Source organism: Ambystoma mexicanum, chromosome 9 (genome assembly GCF_040938575.1).
Source record: "Ambystoma mexicanum isolate Mex_15411 chromosome 9, UKY_AmexF1_1, whole genome shotgun sequence".
Lineage (NCBI taxonomy): Eukaryota > Metazoa > Chordata > Amphibia > Caudata > Ambystomatidae > Ambystoma > Ambystoma mexicanum.
Window position 1 is genome coordinate 1,181,880,443 of NC_090931.1, and position 17,744 is coordinate 1,181,898,186.

General features: G+C 42.8%; 1 protein-coding gene across 3 annotated transcripts in view; it reads left to right on the forward strand.

The window, feature by feature from the left end:
* The window catches only part of LRP1B (LDL receptor related protein 1B), a 4,835,697-nt gene extending 4,819,564 nt beyond the window's left edge, over positions 1-16,133 (forward strand). For all 3 annotated transcript variants that reach the window (XM_069616528.1, XM_069616527.1, XM_069616526.1), the window contains one exon: positions 14,786-16,133. In XM_069616528.1, coding sequence (XP_069472629.1) covers positions 14,786-14,926 — 141 coding nt within the window. In that variant the 3' untranslated portion in view covers positions 14,927-16,133. The remainder of the gene's footprint in view (positions 1-14,785) is intronic.
* The last annotated feature ends 1,611 nt before the right edge of the window (positions 16,134-17,744 follow it).

The following is a 17,744-nucleotide window of genomic DNA, read 5'->3' on the forward strand; positions in this document are numbered from 1 at the left end:
GGACACAGGTGGTGTTGGAAACGAGGTTGGAGAGCAGGTCTTCACGGATGTTCAGAAGAGCAGTTTCCGTGCTTCTGGCAGCTCTGAAGCCAGACTGATGGGCATGGAGACAGCCAACAGATTCAAAGTGAAGATTAATCTGGGAGATGGCCAGCTTTTCCAGGAATTTGACCAGGAAAGGAGTGATGGAGATTGGCCGATAGCTAGCCAGGCAGGTAGGGTCGGCAGAGGGCTTCTTAAGAAGAGGCTGCACAAGGTAGTGCTTTGGGGGGAGGAGAAGACTACAGTGGCAAAGGAGTGGTTGCAGAAATCATCCAGAGCAGGATCCAGGGTGTCAATGTGGTCCTTGATGGTTTTAGAGAAACAGGGGTGAACCTGTTTTGACAAGACTTTCATAGATCTGACTTGTCTAGAAACATTGTCTGAGGAGAAAGGCAGAGAAGCAGGGAGGAGAGGTGTCCGAAGAAGGGCCAGAGGAGGAGCAGGCAGTAGACAGAGGAGGAGGAGAGGAAGAGAACAGGATGTCCTGAGTTTTAGAGATGAATGAGAAGCCAGGGCCGTGCAGAGGTCTTGGGAGGGGACAGGAGAGGTAGAGATTGCAGCACGATTGACATTCTTCTTGCCAATTTTAAAGAGTTCTGCCAAGTTGTTAGATGCTGTGGAGACGCGGGCTTGGATGAGGGCCCTATTCTTGGTGCACACAGAGCGCCGGTATTGCCTTTGGAGCAGGCGGCAGGCCAGTTTGTCAGAGGAAGTACCAGAAGCATGCCATTTCCTCTCAGACACTCTGCACTTGTATTTAAGGGTGACAAGGTCTGAGTCATATAAAGAGTTGCACTTGGCTTTGGGCTTCAAGTGGATCCTTATAACAGGGGCAAGAACATCAAGAGTATCAGATATAGCACAGTGAATCATGGAAAGGGCTGTGTCAGGGTGTGAGTCATCCAAAGGGGGGGGGGGTGTGAAAGTGTTGGCGAAAGCCTCAACTGACACACGCTTCATGGGTTGGATAACCGAGAAGGTACTTGGCAGTGCTGGGGTTTGCTTGGCCTGAGGGGTAGAGAGGGTGTTCAAGTAAATCCAATTCCTCTAGGGACTGTGTACATTCTATGCCTGGATAAAAACTGTAAGATTATTCCATGAAAACCAAGCAGTTTGGTACGTTCGAGAAGTAAGGAGGAAGCTATGCAATATCCCAGGATGCTCTTTCAGGATTGACAGAAAGACAAACCGAGAATGTACAAAATAGTATTGTTGGGAACTGGATTTCGGATCAGAATAAAAACTACCTTGACAAGTAGTAACTGAGATAATGCAATATGTGGGGTGAAGTTCTTAAATATGCTCATAATAAACAGATAAGACATAAATTTAATACATCTCCTTTGACGCTGCATGCTAGCTCGGGCAGGAGGTATTACACGAGAATGTCTCAGCTAGGCAGTTTTCAGAGCTGTGCAATAGCATCCTGTTCTTATTACAGCTGTGCACTAATGACACATCTAGATAGTAGAAAGCCTATTATGTGTATGTTTTCATTTAGAATTACTGTACATGATAGCTAACACTTCAAACTAAAGTGTCACTTAACAAGTATGTGGATTGTATGCAGTGTCATTGACCAACTTAACCCAACATCATAAACGGCTTAGTATGTGATGCCAGAAATCTAGGTCTGGTACCATAGTCACTAATCAAACCAATCTGTTTCTAGGATGTACAGCAGAATTGCCGTACACAATCCTTATGGGCAATAGGTAACTATGTATATGTCAACTTATTGGTGACATGCTAATTTAAAGGGATGTAAGACCAAATGCGCAACAAGAAAGGTTTATAACCGGGGTAATAGTGCCCACTTTTACCATTCTTGCACCTAAATTATGTAATTTCGGAGAAATCTGAATAGCTCTGTTGAGCATACCAGGTGAAGATTAGCTGCCTAACTCAAGATGATAAACAATCAAGACTTGTGAAGATCAAATATACTTCTGCGTTGGGAAAAAAGAGTTACATTTGACCAACAATTTTAAGGAGACTGCTTGTTTGTCATGCGGGTGAATGAAAGGTTGTGCTTCAATGTTCTTATATTAACTGTTTGCAACCCATGCAATCCATCATTAATTGCTTCCAGGTGGGGGCAACACGTGCTTTCAACATGAATGACACCCTTACCTCCTCAATAGATGAATCCACAAAGGCATAACAAAAATCTGTCAACAATGTCCCGGCATGACTGGTCAGCTCACCTGCATGGGCGTAATTTTAGGGGGGATTGGGGTGTTTGTCCCCCCCCAACTTTCATGGCACACCATTTTGTCCCCATTCATTTGGCTGGGGCACCTTTTCTTCGAATGTCATGTCCCCCCCAACTTTTTCAGCAAAGTTACTCCACTGCTCCTTAGACAGCATCCGCCTGTGTATAAGGTGCACAAGTCTGCATCAAACTCTGTCCAGTGTGACCTTGGTTCCTTATTCATTAATGAGTCTCGTGGTGCTGGAAAATAGTTGTGCTAAAAGAGGCTGACTGTGAGGGGCTTTGAGTTGAGGTTACGAGTTTATACCCAGCACTACCATTTTGGCTGAACATGACAGCCTTACATCTGCATCACTTATGTGGAGGAATAATGAAATAAAACAATGAATTTGTATGTTATACCACGCATATTACTGGCGACCTGTGTCTAAGCACGTGGCCAGGATTCAAGCCTATGTTGCTTTGCGTTGTCTTGCTTCCAAAAAAAATGCTTTGCCCCTGAGCTATCCTCCTGGGCCTCCAGAGCTCTCATTGGAACAGTTAGGTTGCTGGTCACTTTGAATGCACCAGCTGGATTCAATGCTGTGGACTTGGCCCATTCTGACTTTTGACATGGAAAGTATGTCTATTGGTTTGCCTATCTATTCGCTGACACTATTGGAGTCTGATTTGGAAGATTTTTCTGAGTATGGAAATGGCTTCTCTGCTGGCCATCGAACTTCCCCTCTGTATTTGTTTCTAGCTACCCTGTGTCCAGGGTCGGACTGGGACAAGAAATAGGCCGGGGAACCCAAAAAAAAGTGGCCCACCCCTCGCCTCAAAAAAGTGGCCCACCCCTCGCCTCAAAAAAGTGGCCCTCAAACCATCATCCGTGAATCGTGTCAATTCACAACTTCACAGAAATTCTATCCCAAAAACTCCCACCTGGACAAATTGCCCTTTGCAATAGGGTGGTCACATTTTAAAAATGGCTTCCCAGGACACTTTACGCGCAGAGGCTCCAAAAATGGTTTGTAAATTGTAGCACACAAGATTTTATAGAGCGCCATTTTTTCGCACCAACATATGGATACTTTTGTTTACATATGACTGTTGTGATGTTTAAATGCCCTGTCCTCTCTGGGTGCAGAGCAGTCGACCATTGACTGATGACTGCACACCTAGTGCACATTATTTTAGAGGCTTAGCCATTCTTGTATGTCACATGTATTTTAGGCCTGGCCGTTTCAGGTCTGTTTTTGGTCTTGTTTTGCCATAATGTGTCCATGGGTGTGTAATACATGGAAGGGGGCATTAATGCATGTGCCCTCCGGACTCGGGCCACACCACAACTCCAGGGGAAACCTGAGGCAAAATGATGTTGACCCAGCACCCTGATCCACCAGCGAGAGAGTGTGGTTATGTGTGCGTGGCAGAGAGGGGGTGGGCCTTATGATTTGAGTACTTAGCATAGCATAGACTGTCCATATCTTATGTGCTGTGAGCTCACTGTGTTTCTTTTAGTTTGGGCTATTAGGTGCCGCTTTAAGCCAAAACTATTGCATAAGAGTACAGATAGGGAGAATGGTAAATCAGGAGGAACACAGAGGTTGTAGGTGTTGTTTAGTTATTTGCTCACCCAATGACTGCCCATGGCTATGCTAATCCCTTTGGCCATATCCACCCAGTTCTTGCCCCTGTCTGCCCAAAACACCTCTTCATGGGAACTCCTTGAGCTTGCTTTAATCAAGCCTTACCGTCAAACTTTGCAATGTGAGCACCCTTCATGAGTTGAAGGGGTGCTCCAGCATACCCCAGCCTGTTTCTTTGTCTTCCTTTTCATCCACAGCTCTTTAGTGCCATTATTATTACATGCACTCTCCCTCACGCCTTAGAACATCAGCAGTAGAACTGTATGCTTAATCCCATGCAATATTCTCCCTCCTGCAGGAACGGAACATCCTGACAACACAGTATCATTGCCAAGCACTTTATACAGTGCACATCACAAACTCAACTCTCTCTAACACGTGATTTTCTTGGCCATTCACGCAGGGTACGTTTCACCACTCGTGGAATGGTAAAAGGCCAATGAGGAACATGTTACACACATATCATCTTCTACAGGAGTATTTACCCACTCAGTTATTGTTCTTTGTATATCAGACAATCACCACTTTCTCTTTATAGCCCTGCTTAGTGTGCACTGACACTTCCCACACATTCTAATCAACTTTGGGTGATGATGGGAAGATTTAGTCAGCCTCACACGGTTCGCACAGTTCGTCGCAGCAACCACCTGGGCTGTCTTACTTTTGTGTACCTATCTAGATTTGAACCTGTGGCAACTGCATACCCACATCCATTTGTTTATGGTGTTTGTAAGGAAGCTGTTTGGTCATCCCGTGGCTGTGGGGTCAGCTTTGGATCAAAGAATGTAAGCCCGGCTTTACCACTCGACTACAGGGTGCCACCCGATGTGTCAAGCTTCCTCTCTCTGGCAGTTATAGCGCTTAGAAACAATGTTGTGAGTGCTTTATATAATATATTAAATAATGAGGTCGGAGCAAGGGACTTTCGGAGTAGTCGCCACTGGTGTGGTCGGAGAAGAAACATTGAAGACATATGACTTACCTGCCAGAACGGAGAGGGGTAACACAGCAGCCAGAAGAGGACCCCACACAGCACCAGCAGCTCCATGGACGGGACTCATCCCAGAGAGAGGCGATCCTAGACTCTGCCTTAATGTCCAGCCTGCGCCACGCAGCTCCGGACTATAGTCTGCAACCATCGTGTCCAGCTCCAAAAAATCCATAAGTTCCGGTACCAGGAAGGAAATGCAATGCTCGGTTATTGGGGAGAAGTGGGGACCAATTGAGAGAGTCAGGAACATAAATGTGAAGATAGGAAATGGGTGGCAGTCAACACAGCAGAAGGTGCCTGAGGGACTGGCGGGAGACTTTTCCTGAAAAGTTCCTGTCAGTGCTGCCTGCAGCCGAGCTCGGCAGTCCAGGATCAGTGGACAATGCGCCTCATCTGGGGGAGGCGGCCGGGGTCATTTCCAGACCTGTGAAAGTGATAGCAGAGTCAGACAACACGTAAATGTCACCGACGATGGAGAGGCCGAGAGCGACCCAACCCTCCCAGCTGGGTCTGCCCCCTACCCGGATCAGTCTCCCCTAATAGTCACACCCCACTCACCCTGAGAGTAGAGCCCTGTTAGCTTTGTTGCTAATGCAATGAATCGCAACAAAAGGAGTGTTTTGCTGCGATTCATTTCCTTTGCAACAACTGGTGCCACGCCGTCACCCGATCAGCTCAGGGCTAAGGGCACTGCCAGGCCAGCATGCCTACATGATGCATTCATCAAAGAAAGGTAACGCTTGCATGTTACCTTACTCTAATGAATGCATCCGCTGTGCGTCGTGCCGGCGCCGCAATGAGGCACAAGCTGGCTGGTGGCAAGCCAATTTAATTGACAAAAAAAAAGGCCCAACTTGGGCCACGTGCCCCGCAGCTGTCAGTGTGAGTCGTGCTGCATTATGTTTACTTAACATTTTACCTGCAAAAAAAACAGCCCTGGGGTGGCCTCATGAAAACCGGCCCCCCAGGTCCTCAAAGGTCATCGGCCAGTGGCCGATGGCCGATGCCGCCAGTCCGACCCTGCCTGTGTCCTATTCAGAAACAGAAATCCTATTCAGAAACAGAAAGACACATGGTGTCACAGACACAGATAACAAGCATTCTAATGGTTTTAGAACACTTTAATTTATGAGTATCCTGATTTCATTTGTAAAACAACTATATCATGTTATTATTACATTCACTGCATTGGGCAAAGGCTACCAATGGCAATCATGTGACAACAGTTGTTCCACCATGTGTGTACTGATTTTCCCCTGCACATGAGGGTTGGAGTTTGAAACCAATTGCAAATATGTCTTGAACGTTTCTAAATTCAGTTTTTTGTTACAAGAAAATGAGGTATACTATCAACATGGTGATAGTGGGAGGAAACACTTAAGAGTCAGCAAGCTTTCAATCTGATTATGTGGACATGATGAGTGCAAGGGTGGTCTTGTTTAAAGCAAGGGCCATTCAGTTAGATGTTAAAATAGTGAGTCATACATGAGTGACATGAAGCAGTCAGTGTAGTTTTGACAGGGAACTAAATATGACTGTACTAACTGCTAAGGTTAGACAATAGAAGGTAGAGGATTGTGCAGGTACCTCATTTACAACCAGGACAAATGGCAGCTGTTTTTGTCATGACAGTCCCATGGTTTAGTTGAACAATATAAATGTGCAAGTGAATGTGAACAGGATTTTCACTAGTGCACAGGCTCCCTTGTTGTGCCTTCTCGGTGCTGTCTCATTGTCCAAAGTTACCTTCTTTCCACATCTCAGGTGCCAGACATACAAGAGTGTGGAGTTTTAATGCATAACATAACAGGTGTATTTGTAGAGCACATGTTCACCCTCAGAGGGGTATCTTGGTGCTGTTGACAGATAACAGTTGTTTCTTATCACCGAAGTTAATGGTACTCATTTTATTGACCTCCAAAGGATGACATCTGAGTGGGCCTTCCGGCTCTCGAACCTGTGACCACGAGGTCAAATTCAGTCCCCTGAAGTGGATACATTATCCCGCTGAGCCACAGACCTGGCAATCAGTGCATTGAATACAGATTGTCTGTATGTGGTCACTTGCAAGTGAAAAGTGGGGTGTGATGGGTTCTCTGAACTGGCTCTGTGAGATTTTAGCTTTGGCCTAATTGGGCCTAATTGGGCTAAAGTAGGCTTTGGGGTGAGAAGTGCATGTAATGAGCACTGATATGTGGGCCAGGGTGCCTGGATTGTGTGTGGGTGCATAAACGCCATTCAAGAGATTCTAGCCTGAATGCTGTGGGTTGGGCTTTGTATGGGTGGTTACTGAGTGGTTCTCTGCATACTAGATCTGTGTAATTCAGCCATGTGTCATGGTAGTTGCAGTCCTGCAGAGAGACAAGTGATTTGTAGTCACCTGATCTTACTATACATGGTAGCTGAAAGAAATTGTAAAATCAAGTAGAGATAGGTGCTTTCCAGTTGCAAGTAGGAAATGGCCGCTGAGAACCAGAGATAAGGTTATGACAAGAGAGCAGTTACAGGCCAGCACTGCATTATATGGACATCCTGTCTGATAAACAGATCTATTTTTTTTGTTATCTCTGGGACATGGCTGGCTAAAAGTCATTTAGTAAGAGATGTGTACGATGCCAATTGTGATAAGCAATTGTTTGCAACAAATATAATTGTATATTGGGTACTCCGAATTCACTTGTGAACCTTAAAGTTCCAGTTCAAAGGCCAAGAAAGTTGTAAAGGCCTTGAAGGAATTATAATCTTATAGATGAAGTGTGCTTGCTGTGCTCCATTGCCAATAGTTCCCTTTCCTTTATCATCCATTTTACACACTGAGGGTAATGGATGCAGTTTTACTTCAAATGATATTGCAACGCGTCACAGTTTTGCATTACAGTCATGTTCAATGCACATTTAGCCTCCCAAGATCCTGCTGTAGCCAGTTGCCTAGTGCGTGCACGCATTTATACCTAATGACTTGAAATAGACTGTTGTCCATTCAATAGTGGACATTTGAAGCTTGCAGAGAGCAGGAAATCAGAGCGTTTGCCAACTGGATCACTTTCAAAGCACAAACTGAAAGAGCAAGCCATCAGGCATGATTTACAAAAAACAATTGCAAAGTAATATGTTAGAAGCCACATTTGATAATTGATATAGGAGCTCATGGAATGGTATCTCAATTGTTTCATTGTTTTCGAAGTCATCCAAATACATATTCTGTGAACCTGAAGACCGTGGACATTACTTTAAGCTGTTCTTTGTTAGATGAGTGGAGTGCCAGGGGCCTACTCTTTCAAAACTGTAGTGTTGAAGCCTCTGCTTATCTTTTACCTAGCTGTGGGTGCCAAGTTATTTCGAGACCTTTAGAACTTCTGCTCTAGACTGGTAAACAACACCAGTGGAAAAGGTGGAATGCTACTGGTCAGGGATGTGGTTCCCATCACGTTCACTAAAAGAGCATCTGGAAATAAAATCCACATTCCTGAATAGGACATGCTGGGTGCAGTGGCTGCTTGCCCCCCAACAAAGGCCTCTGGTCTGGTCCTATTCCTAATGCAGGTGTTGAATATCTTGATTATTCACATGAATGGTAAATAGTATTTTCACATGGGTCAATTGTGGATGCAGACACGGGAGAAAATAAATTCACTGATGTTAGATACATTATTGTACAGCAATATCAATCCATGCTAGTTTGGCTTAATGCATTGCAAGCTAGCAACAATTATAAGACATTATATGATATCCTATATGTTTTTAAAGTGTTGTGGTAATTTGGTTGTGTTTCTAACATGGATTTGGTGAATTGAAAGGTGCCTCACCAAGTTATTTTGGATGCATGAGGGATCTGCAATTGTGTTCAAGCAATCCTGCAACTTTGCTTGTATATTTGTCTGGGTGTCTTTATACTTTGTACCCCAGGTCAAACGCCAGGATGTTAACTCTGTGACTGCCTAGCCCAGAGGCGTTGCTGGGGGAGGGCGGCTGAGGGTGCTATAGTGCTGGGTCTTTTAGTTTTAGCCCCGGATAGAAGCTCAGGGGCTACAACCAAAAGGTTAGCAAGCCCCAAAGTCCAGACAGTCCCAGCATTAACATAGCCAGATCTTTTTCAGACCTAGGAACACCCCTGGCCTAGCCTAAGCCAAGAGCAGCACAGTCAAGGATTGACTGTGTATAAGAGTGCATGGAGTGCTTGAATTTAACAAGTTCTGGCACCTTGATATCAGAAAGCTAAATAGTAAGAGTTTGTCCCATGACATGTTGTGCTAGATTTTATTTTAGTTTACAGTGAGACAGGATGACGTCTTACTTGTAATTAAGCTATCGAAGTATACAAATAATATCCTTCCAAAGTGAGAAAATATAAACTGAGATCCCTCTGCCGGAGATGTTCATTAGACTGTCTGAAAGGCAAAATATATGTCAACAATCAGGGTAAATAGTCAGGGGAGGCTCATATGTCTGTCCTTTTGTATGTTATGAGACACTGGCATCATTCTCTCATTTTATGTTATTTCACTTTGTCGCGTTGTCTTGAAGTTATGACACACGCTACAAGGTGATTGATGCCAGTGTAAGGCCACATTGAAGGGCTGGGCAGCAGGGAGCGAAGATTTCAGGTGCCAAGCCAACAAAGGTCATAAGCCAACAATCCTGAACACCAGTGCACCTAAAGTTCAACTCTGAGCAGAACATCAGCCAGACAGTCTAAATGGAGGCAATTGGCATGAAAAAGAAGTGAATGTGCCCGAAAATTGAACATCTTGAAATCCTTTTAATAATAAATAAAAAAAAAACATTTGGTAGGGGTATTATATCATGAATGCAAATTTGCCATGTTTGCAACTCCATGAAAAATTAGAGAATATACCCTTTTTTATTTCCCCTTTATGTTATGCTAACAACAATGATTTAATACTGCACCTAGTCACAACCACAGTAGTCCAAAAAAACCTGGCACTGTGCTTTTTTGAAAAGCATTTAAGGACATGAAGATTGTCTTTGCCTCAGCTGTAGTCAGAACTTTAAGCCTTCCACTGTGCCAGGGAGCCATTGTGAGTATAGCCATGGTGAAATCATACTGAAGAGAAAACAGAGAATAAAGCTGTTCTATTTACTCTCCTATGCCCACAAACAGCCATGGGCAGCCAGGTTCTGTAGATGGGAAAGCTGGAATGATATATGGTCACTTTTAAATGAAGGTGGGTTTTCAACCATGGCTATGCTGGGAGCAAAAACACAAACTGATTCCAAGTGGTTTCTGATTCCTGCTGGGACCTTTATGGGAATCATTTAAGTGGTGTGTGTGTGGGGTGGGAATCCTCTTAGGCTAAAGCTGGAGATTTATGGGAGTTAATCTATAGCCTTCTTTACCTGGGCTACAGTTACATTTTCCTGTTAACAGAGGTCAGTATGCAAATGTATATAAACAGGAGTCTGTAATCCGGTGACCAGAATACAAATCCAGGTCTACCTTCTGCTGTAGTATTCAATTTTTTTCCTGCTTAGGGGAGTGCTATGCATCAGCTTTTGTCTACTTCAAGGTGCATGAACATCTGACATTAAGACAAAAAGACATACCGGTCCTGAGTTACACGTGTTTTACAATGGCACTATTAGTGCTGCAAGTGTTTAATTGTGATGAGATATTAAAAAAAGAGTTTGGACTGGAAGACGGTAGTACTCATGTTTAGAAGGATGGCCAATAATGTGTGTATGCCAAAAAAACATATTTTTAATCTTCATCATCAAGCTCTTGATTTTAAGGACGTTGTCAGTCCTACACTGGTTCAAGGTACTAATTTTCCCTACTGGAAAGGAATCTGACCCTTCTTGAAGACTGTATGTGTCGCCTATTTAGGTGTAGTAATATTGTTTTTTTAATGTATTGATATTCTGTATTTATTTATTCATGTATGTGTTTATTTACATATATCTGTTTTAGTAGTGGATTTCTGGAATAGATGTAATTGTATTGAAACTATAATTGTATTTGTATAAATGGGTGCTTATTTAGAAAACAAAAGGATTCAGCATATTATTCAGATTAATATTGGGCACATCTAAGGGGATGATCTCTTTCAATCTAATTTAATTCAAAACAGGATTACGCATAACATCTATAATGCATTGAGCATAACACTGAAATAACCTTCCACTTTGGGAAATAACATTTGGAATTGGTGCAAAAGAAAATATTGCACAAAACAATGAGTATTTCTCTATAAATCCACCAAACCACGTTTTACATCCGAAATGTTATTTGGTGCAAATGCAGTTGATATTTAAAAATGGTCAGTAACAAGGCCAACCGCCTGTTGGTGCAGAACCTGAAGAAAATGCACTCCTGCACTCCCGAAACAAGATACTAATGCTTCAGGACCAAGGAGGGAGACTTTGCTGAATGGAAGCGTTAAAGATGGAGATCCTCACCGAACACCACAGGGGAATCATGTCAGGCCCTGCCACAAGCAAGGAAGCTCAAGCCCAATACCTGCGCCCAATCCGGCGAGACCCTCTGCCCTCACAGCTCGACTCCTTGGAACTACCATTCTCGGCGGAAGAAGTAGCCGAAACAATTCGGCTCTTGAAAAACACAGCTCCAGGCCCCGATGGCCTGACCGCTCAATTCTATGAAAAGTTCTCCCACATCCTGGCCCCTCGCCTGGCCTCGCTATACAACTCTTTTCTGGAATCAGGCTCCATCACCCCCTCCATGGAGGAGTCACTCACAGTGCTGCTACCAAAACCAGGAAGAAACCCAGAGCTCTGCTCCTCATACAGACCTATCACATTACTGAATAACGACGCGGAAATCTTCTCTAAAATTCTGGCAAGCAGACTGGCAAAACACCTCCCAGAGCTGATCCATCCAGACCAGACGGGATTCATCCCAGGGTGAAGCACCTTTGATAACACCAGGCGCTCCCTAATTATCATCGAATCGGCAGGGAGGACGGGCGAGCAAATGGCAGTCCTGTTGTAGACGCAAATAAAGCACTCGACATGTTAGACTGGGGATACATAGAGGAGACCCTAAAGCTTTTGGGCATCGGCCAAAGTTCCGGACATGGACCCTGGCCAACTACCAACACCCAACTACAGCACTAAGGGTAAACGGCAACAAATCTCCTAGAATTCATATCACCAGAGGCACGAGGCAGGGCTGCCTGCTATCCCCACTCATCTTTGCACTGTCAATGGAACCATTCACCAACAGAGTGCAACACAATCTCTCAATAAGCGGACTATCGGTCAGAGGAGAGGTATACAAAATAGCACTATACGCAGATGATGTCCTGTTATCCCTGACCAGGCCGAGGTCATCCCTGGAAGTGCTTTGGAACGAACTGGCCAACTTCGGAGCGGCGTCAGGATTATCATTTAATCTCAAAAAATCCATGGCCCTGGGAATCAACATACCGGGAGGCACGATAAAATCTCTAGCTACCGATCACCCCATCCAATGGACCAACTCATACTTCACCTACCTGGGGGTAAAGATTCCACAGAGAATAGAAGAAGTGTATAAGTTGAATTTCCCCCGCTATTCAAGGAGCTCCAGGCGGACCTAGTGAAATGGCAAAAACAAGAAGCGTCATGGCTGGGAAGAATAACAGCAGTAAAAATGAATCTGGTACCGAGGTTGCTCTATCATTGCCAGGCCCTCCCAATCTCCATACCAAGGAAGGACCTGCTGAAGCTCCAAACAAATATCATGAAATTCATCTGGGAGAGCATGAATCCGCGAATAGCGAAAAGGGTGGTGACAATAAGCAAGGGAGCAGGAGGCCTGGGAGCCCCCGAAATAGAAAGATACTGCCTGGCCGCCCAGCTCGCACCGGCGTTCGCCTGGAACCCATCCACTGACAAACCCCGCTGGGTGAAACTAGAGGAGGACTGGTGCCATATCCCCCTGGAAGCACTTCCATATATCATCAGTCCCATTGATCCCCTCAGGGAGGGGCCCCTAACCGCAACCAAGAATACAGTTGAGAGTTGGAGGAGGGCGGCCAAGCAGTGGAATCGCGGAAGCACAATTGGCCCTCTATCCCCGATCTGGGACAACCCGGACTTCATCCCCGGCATAACACCCAATAACTTTAATCACTGGAAAACCTAAAGCACGTGGGAGATTTTATGAGGAGGGCGCCCCACTAACCTTCAAAGAATGCAAAGTAAAATTCGGGATGCCGGAAACAGAAAGATTCTGCTACACTCAGATCTGACACTGGCTCTCTCACGAGCCCATGAGAACCCAGTGCTGCAGAGAGCTAACGGCACTGGAACAAATGCTCAAAACAACTCCTCCCAGAGGGAAACTATCGGCCCTATATGGACTATTAGACAGAACCGATCCCGAAAAAAAGAGGCATATATGGAAAAGTCGGAAAAGGACATCGGCAGAACAATTGAAATGGAAGAATGGGGACACATCTGGACCAGAACACAGAAGAGCTCGAAGTGCGTCACCAACAAGGAAGGGGCGATCAAAACCTGCTACAGATGGTACTTAACCCCAGAGATTCTGAACAAGAGCAACCCGGCTATCTCCCCACTATGCTGGAGAGGTTGCACAGACACAGGCACACTATTCCACTTACTCCGGTCATGCCCAAGATCAGTCAAATACTGGAAGGAAATCCTGGACCTAATCAAGCAGATCACAGGACTAATGATCCCATGGGACCCAGGAATAGTCCTACTGGGCAGCACAGGGGAGGGCCAATTCCCACTCACCGGCAACCTAGCGAGCCAGTGCACACAACTTCTCACGGAAGCGAAAATAGCAATAGCAAGACTATGGAAACATCCAGAGGGCCCCGCCGTGAGCCTGTGATGGGCTAAATGCTGGGACATCACAGCCGCAGAAAAAATTACCGCCATCCGCTTGGGGAATAGAAACAAGTTCTTCAACACCTGGGCCCCCTTCCTACACTATGCAGACCAGTTCCCAGGAATGGTAAGAAAACCGCCGCCCCACCGCTGGATGGACAAATACGACTAAAATAATCCATAGTCAAGCCCCACTGCCCGCAAGGAAATGCCCCTCCCGAATGCCACCAACCCAGGATCAAGAACAGCAGAGGGCAAAATGAACTGGGAGACACTCAGCCCCAACCTAGTTCCAACCATCACCTCCCCGCAAAAGATTATTAACTAATTAAAACAATTCCCCAAAGGACTACAGCTCCACCGATAGATGGTCCCCTGGGGCTGCCCCCCTTTTGCCCGCATATCCCCACCTAATCATGCTCTGTTTATGCTGTTTATGTTTACATGGTGGCTTAATATGCTCATTTCAAATGAACTAAGCAACACACCCCCACCTAATTATGTCCTGTTTATGTTTATGTTGTGGTTAAATATGCTCATTCCATATGAACTATGCAATATGTGAATTAACGCACTTGAAACAGTATGTTTATTGACAAAATCAAATAAAAAGAATGTTGGAAAAAATGGTGGAAAGACACTACTCCAGCAGCATCAAATGCAAAGAACATGTCATCCAACTAGAAAATCAAAAGACTGTATGTAGAATGAAGGGGGTGGATTAAGTACAATAAAGTAGTAATACATTATGTTAGTAATGTCAGCTCATGTACAAAATAGCTTACACATTTGAATTCATTGCAGTATATATACTGTTTGATATTTAATATTTCTGAGGATCTGCTGTCTCTTTGTAGCTTGCAAGCAGGGTTGTGAAATTAGTGAAATGTTTTATTTGTATTACATTGTACAATGGCCAATATAATCCTTATTGCTTAGAGTCAGAACTGTTTTTTTTAATAACCCTGCATTCATGCTTAATGCCCAGAATCCATATTTGAAAACAGAGATGTAACATGAGTTCAAACTTTCAGAGGAACCTATAAGTCACATTCATAAAATGTGTATTTTTGTTTCTTTCTTTAGCAAACAAATTACTCCAACCCCGTGTACGCAAAGCTGTACGTGGATGGACAGAACTGTCGGAACTCTTTAGCAAGTGTGGACGAAAGAAAAGAACTCCTTCCAAAGAAATTAGAAACTGGGATAAGGGAGACGGTGGCATAAACATCGGTTACCTTTTATACTCTGTATAAATGTACAAAATATGAGGATTACTTTTCTATGTACCAACACTATTATAGTTGTTTAGGCATCAGCATTACCTCTTATTTTTTTGTTTTTTCTGTTTTGCTGATGACTATTGATTGACCATTTGTATGGTATTTTTTATGATAAATAAACTGCACTACATTATAATGGAAACAAAATGCTGCTGTTATGATACACTCTCATATCTGTTGAAGAGAATGTCTCTTTGGAGTGTGAAAGAAGTGAGCTCTCCATTTCATACTGCCAGGACGTAATAGGGTACATTCATTGCAGTAGTTAGGCATAAAGTATACTCTGCAAATTAAGATGTGGTGAATGGCAGAAGAAAGTTTGAATGTTTTTCTCTTACTAATGCTTGTTGCAAAAAGAGGTAAGGTCAGCACATTGCCCACCATGATAGAAACGTGCACCACAAATCCGCATCATATTACATTTTATTTTATGAAGACTCAATTTAACGTGTCAAAATTCCAAATGTCTTCTAGGTGCCATCTTAGCTTAAAGGACACCATGTCCAGCGTTCGGCTCATGTGCTGTCCATTATGTCAAAAATAAACCTGTTCAGTGTTCACTGTGTTGATAAGTGACCTCCCAAACAAAGGATGGCTCTTACTTGACCTACGAGGTGTATTTTAAGTGAAGGATGACATTTTGGAATCAAAGAACCATATTATTTACTGTATTTCTCAAATTAATCACACCTAATACAATTCAGCAGATTTCAGGAAGAAAGACAAATAATCATTTGGAGAGGGATCAGCATAGAAAACTATAAATCATGTGTAGTATGCTTATTTAGTTAGTTTACTCTAAATCTATGTACATGGACATACATAATGCACTATAAGATCTGAATAAAATTGCACACAAGGGTACATATCTCAACAGATCAAGAAAAACTATTTGTGGTCCAACATCACCAACACCTTCACATCACTTACAAACTTGCACATTGTTCCACTAGTAAAAGTACTTTTCACAGATGTCTGTGACAGTAACACCGAATTTGAAATTGTGTTGTGGGATACTAGAATCAATGCCCTTAATTTTTTCAGGCAGACATTTCAAAGCGAAAACAAATCTGCCTGGGTCCGTAATACTTCACATACCAGTGTTTCAGTTAAATATATATGACAACAACCTAATATTAGTGTTGCTATGTCTTTGCAAAACCAAATTGGTTCTTTCATTTTTAAAATAAGGCAATTGTCTCGGGTGCCAAATGTAACCAAAATGGCCCCAAATACTTCACAATGTAGGTTATTATTTCTCCATGATATTTACCATTCAGGATTTATGAATCTATGTTCATTGTAATCGCCTTACTCCAGTCCCTGATTAACTGGGCCACATTTATTTTAAATTCTTTTTTTAAAAAGAATTACATTGTGACCTGTGGAAAAATGAGTGAGATAAACAGTATTCATTTATTCAGTGGTCGTTTACTATAGGTCCACAATTTCGCTACTATTTAATTCACCAATGTTGCTACAGTTTAAAGATAGGCAGCAAAAGGCATAATATGTCTCTTAAGTATTTTTTTGAGCAGCGGGAACCTTGTTTTGCAGGGTAGGCCTTTCATTTTACAAATGATGCTAAGAACGAAATGGTGAAATGCCTTTCCTCTCTCAACATTCACTGAAATGTTTATCAAATATTGGATTGCTAAAAACACTGTATACATCATGCTATATGTAGATCTTTAAAGGCACAAAAGACACGGGCCGGATTTACAAAGCCTTTCCATTGAAACAAGCTTTTATAAATCAGGCCCATGGTCACATGAAGATGTGCTTTTAGTTCATTTTTCAAGACATGCCTGACGTTTTCTGTCAGCGTGGATTATCCGAACAGATGAATACATTTGTGATTGCCTTTTATTCCCTTTTTTACAAACATTGTAAAAAGAAAACAATGACGTTTTATATACTTTTTGTTGTACTATGTGCATGCATACTACCTATTTCTAAACTTGCCATATTGAGGCCTTTATACACTCTAGTCTTTACTTGTGTAATACTTGTGCAATTTGCTTGAACAATGTAATGCATATCATAAACAGTTCAAATTCTTGTTTAAGTACATTTCTAAACTGAACAGTCATGTTCATTTTGGTTATAGTCATTTTGCCTATGTTTCTATAATGAAGTGATAATACTTTATAAAAAAATATACATTGTTGATGTATTTATTTACAAACATACTTCTTTTTCATTCATTGTGCACAGTCATCTAAACATCCACAGTTTACGTTTCATAATCTATAATCATCCTGATTGATTCATAAGTTGGAAAATTCTGCGGTGAACCATTCATTTTCAAACATATTTCTTTTAGTTTGATAATTTTTAGAAGCAAATGCTATTTCCTTTTTTCGTGTTTCCTTTCCATGACACAGACGCTGTTTGGCAATTCCGATAACGTGAACATTATTACTGTTAATTTATATTCTATATCACTTGGATAAGCTAAAAAAAAAACACTTAAAAAGAAATAATTAAAGATTGACAGAATCTCATTAATAGAGGGACTGGTTTTAGTTCACAAAATATTTCTAAGATGTTCTAAGAATTGTTTATTGTAAACCCATCATTTGCAAGTAATCAATGATACACAGAGCAGCGGGTGTAAAAAGTGTTGTTGTCTCGAAGTACAAACCATCAGTTCAGAAGGTAACAATTACCTGCAATTCAACTAATTCCCAGTTAGACCCAGTAAAGTCCACTGCACCATATGTCATCACAGCAAAAGTAAAATGGGTGCTGTAGGGAAG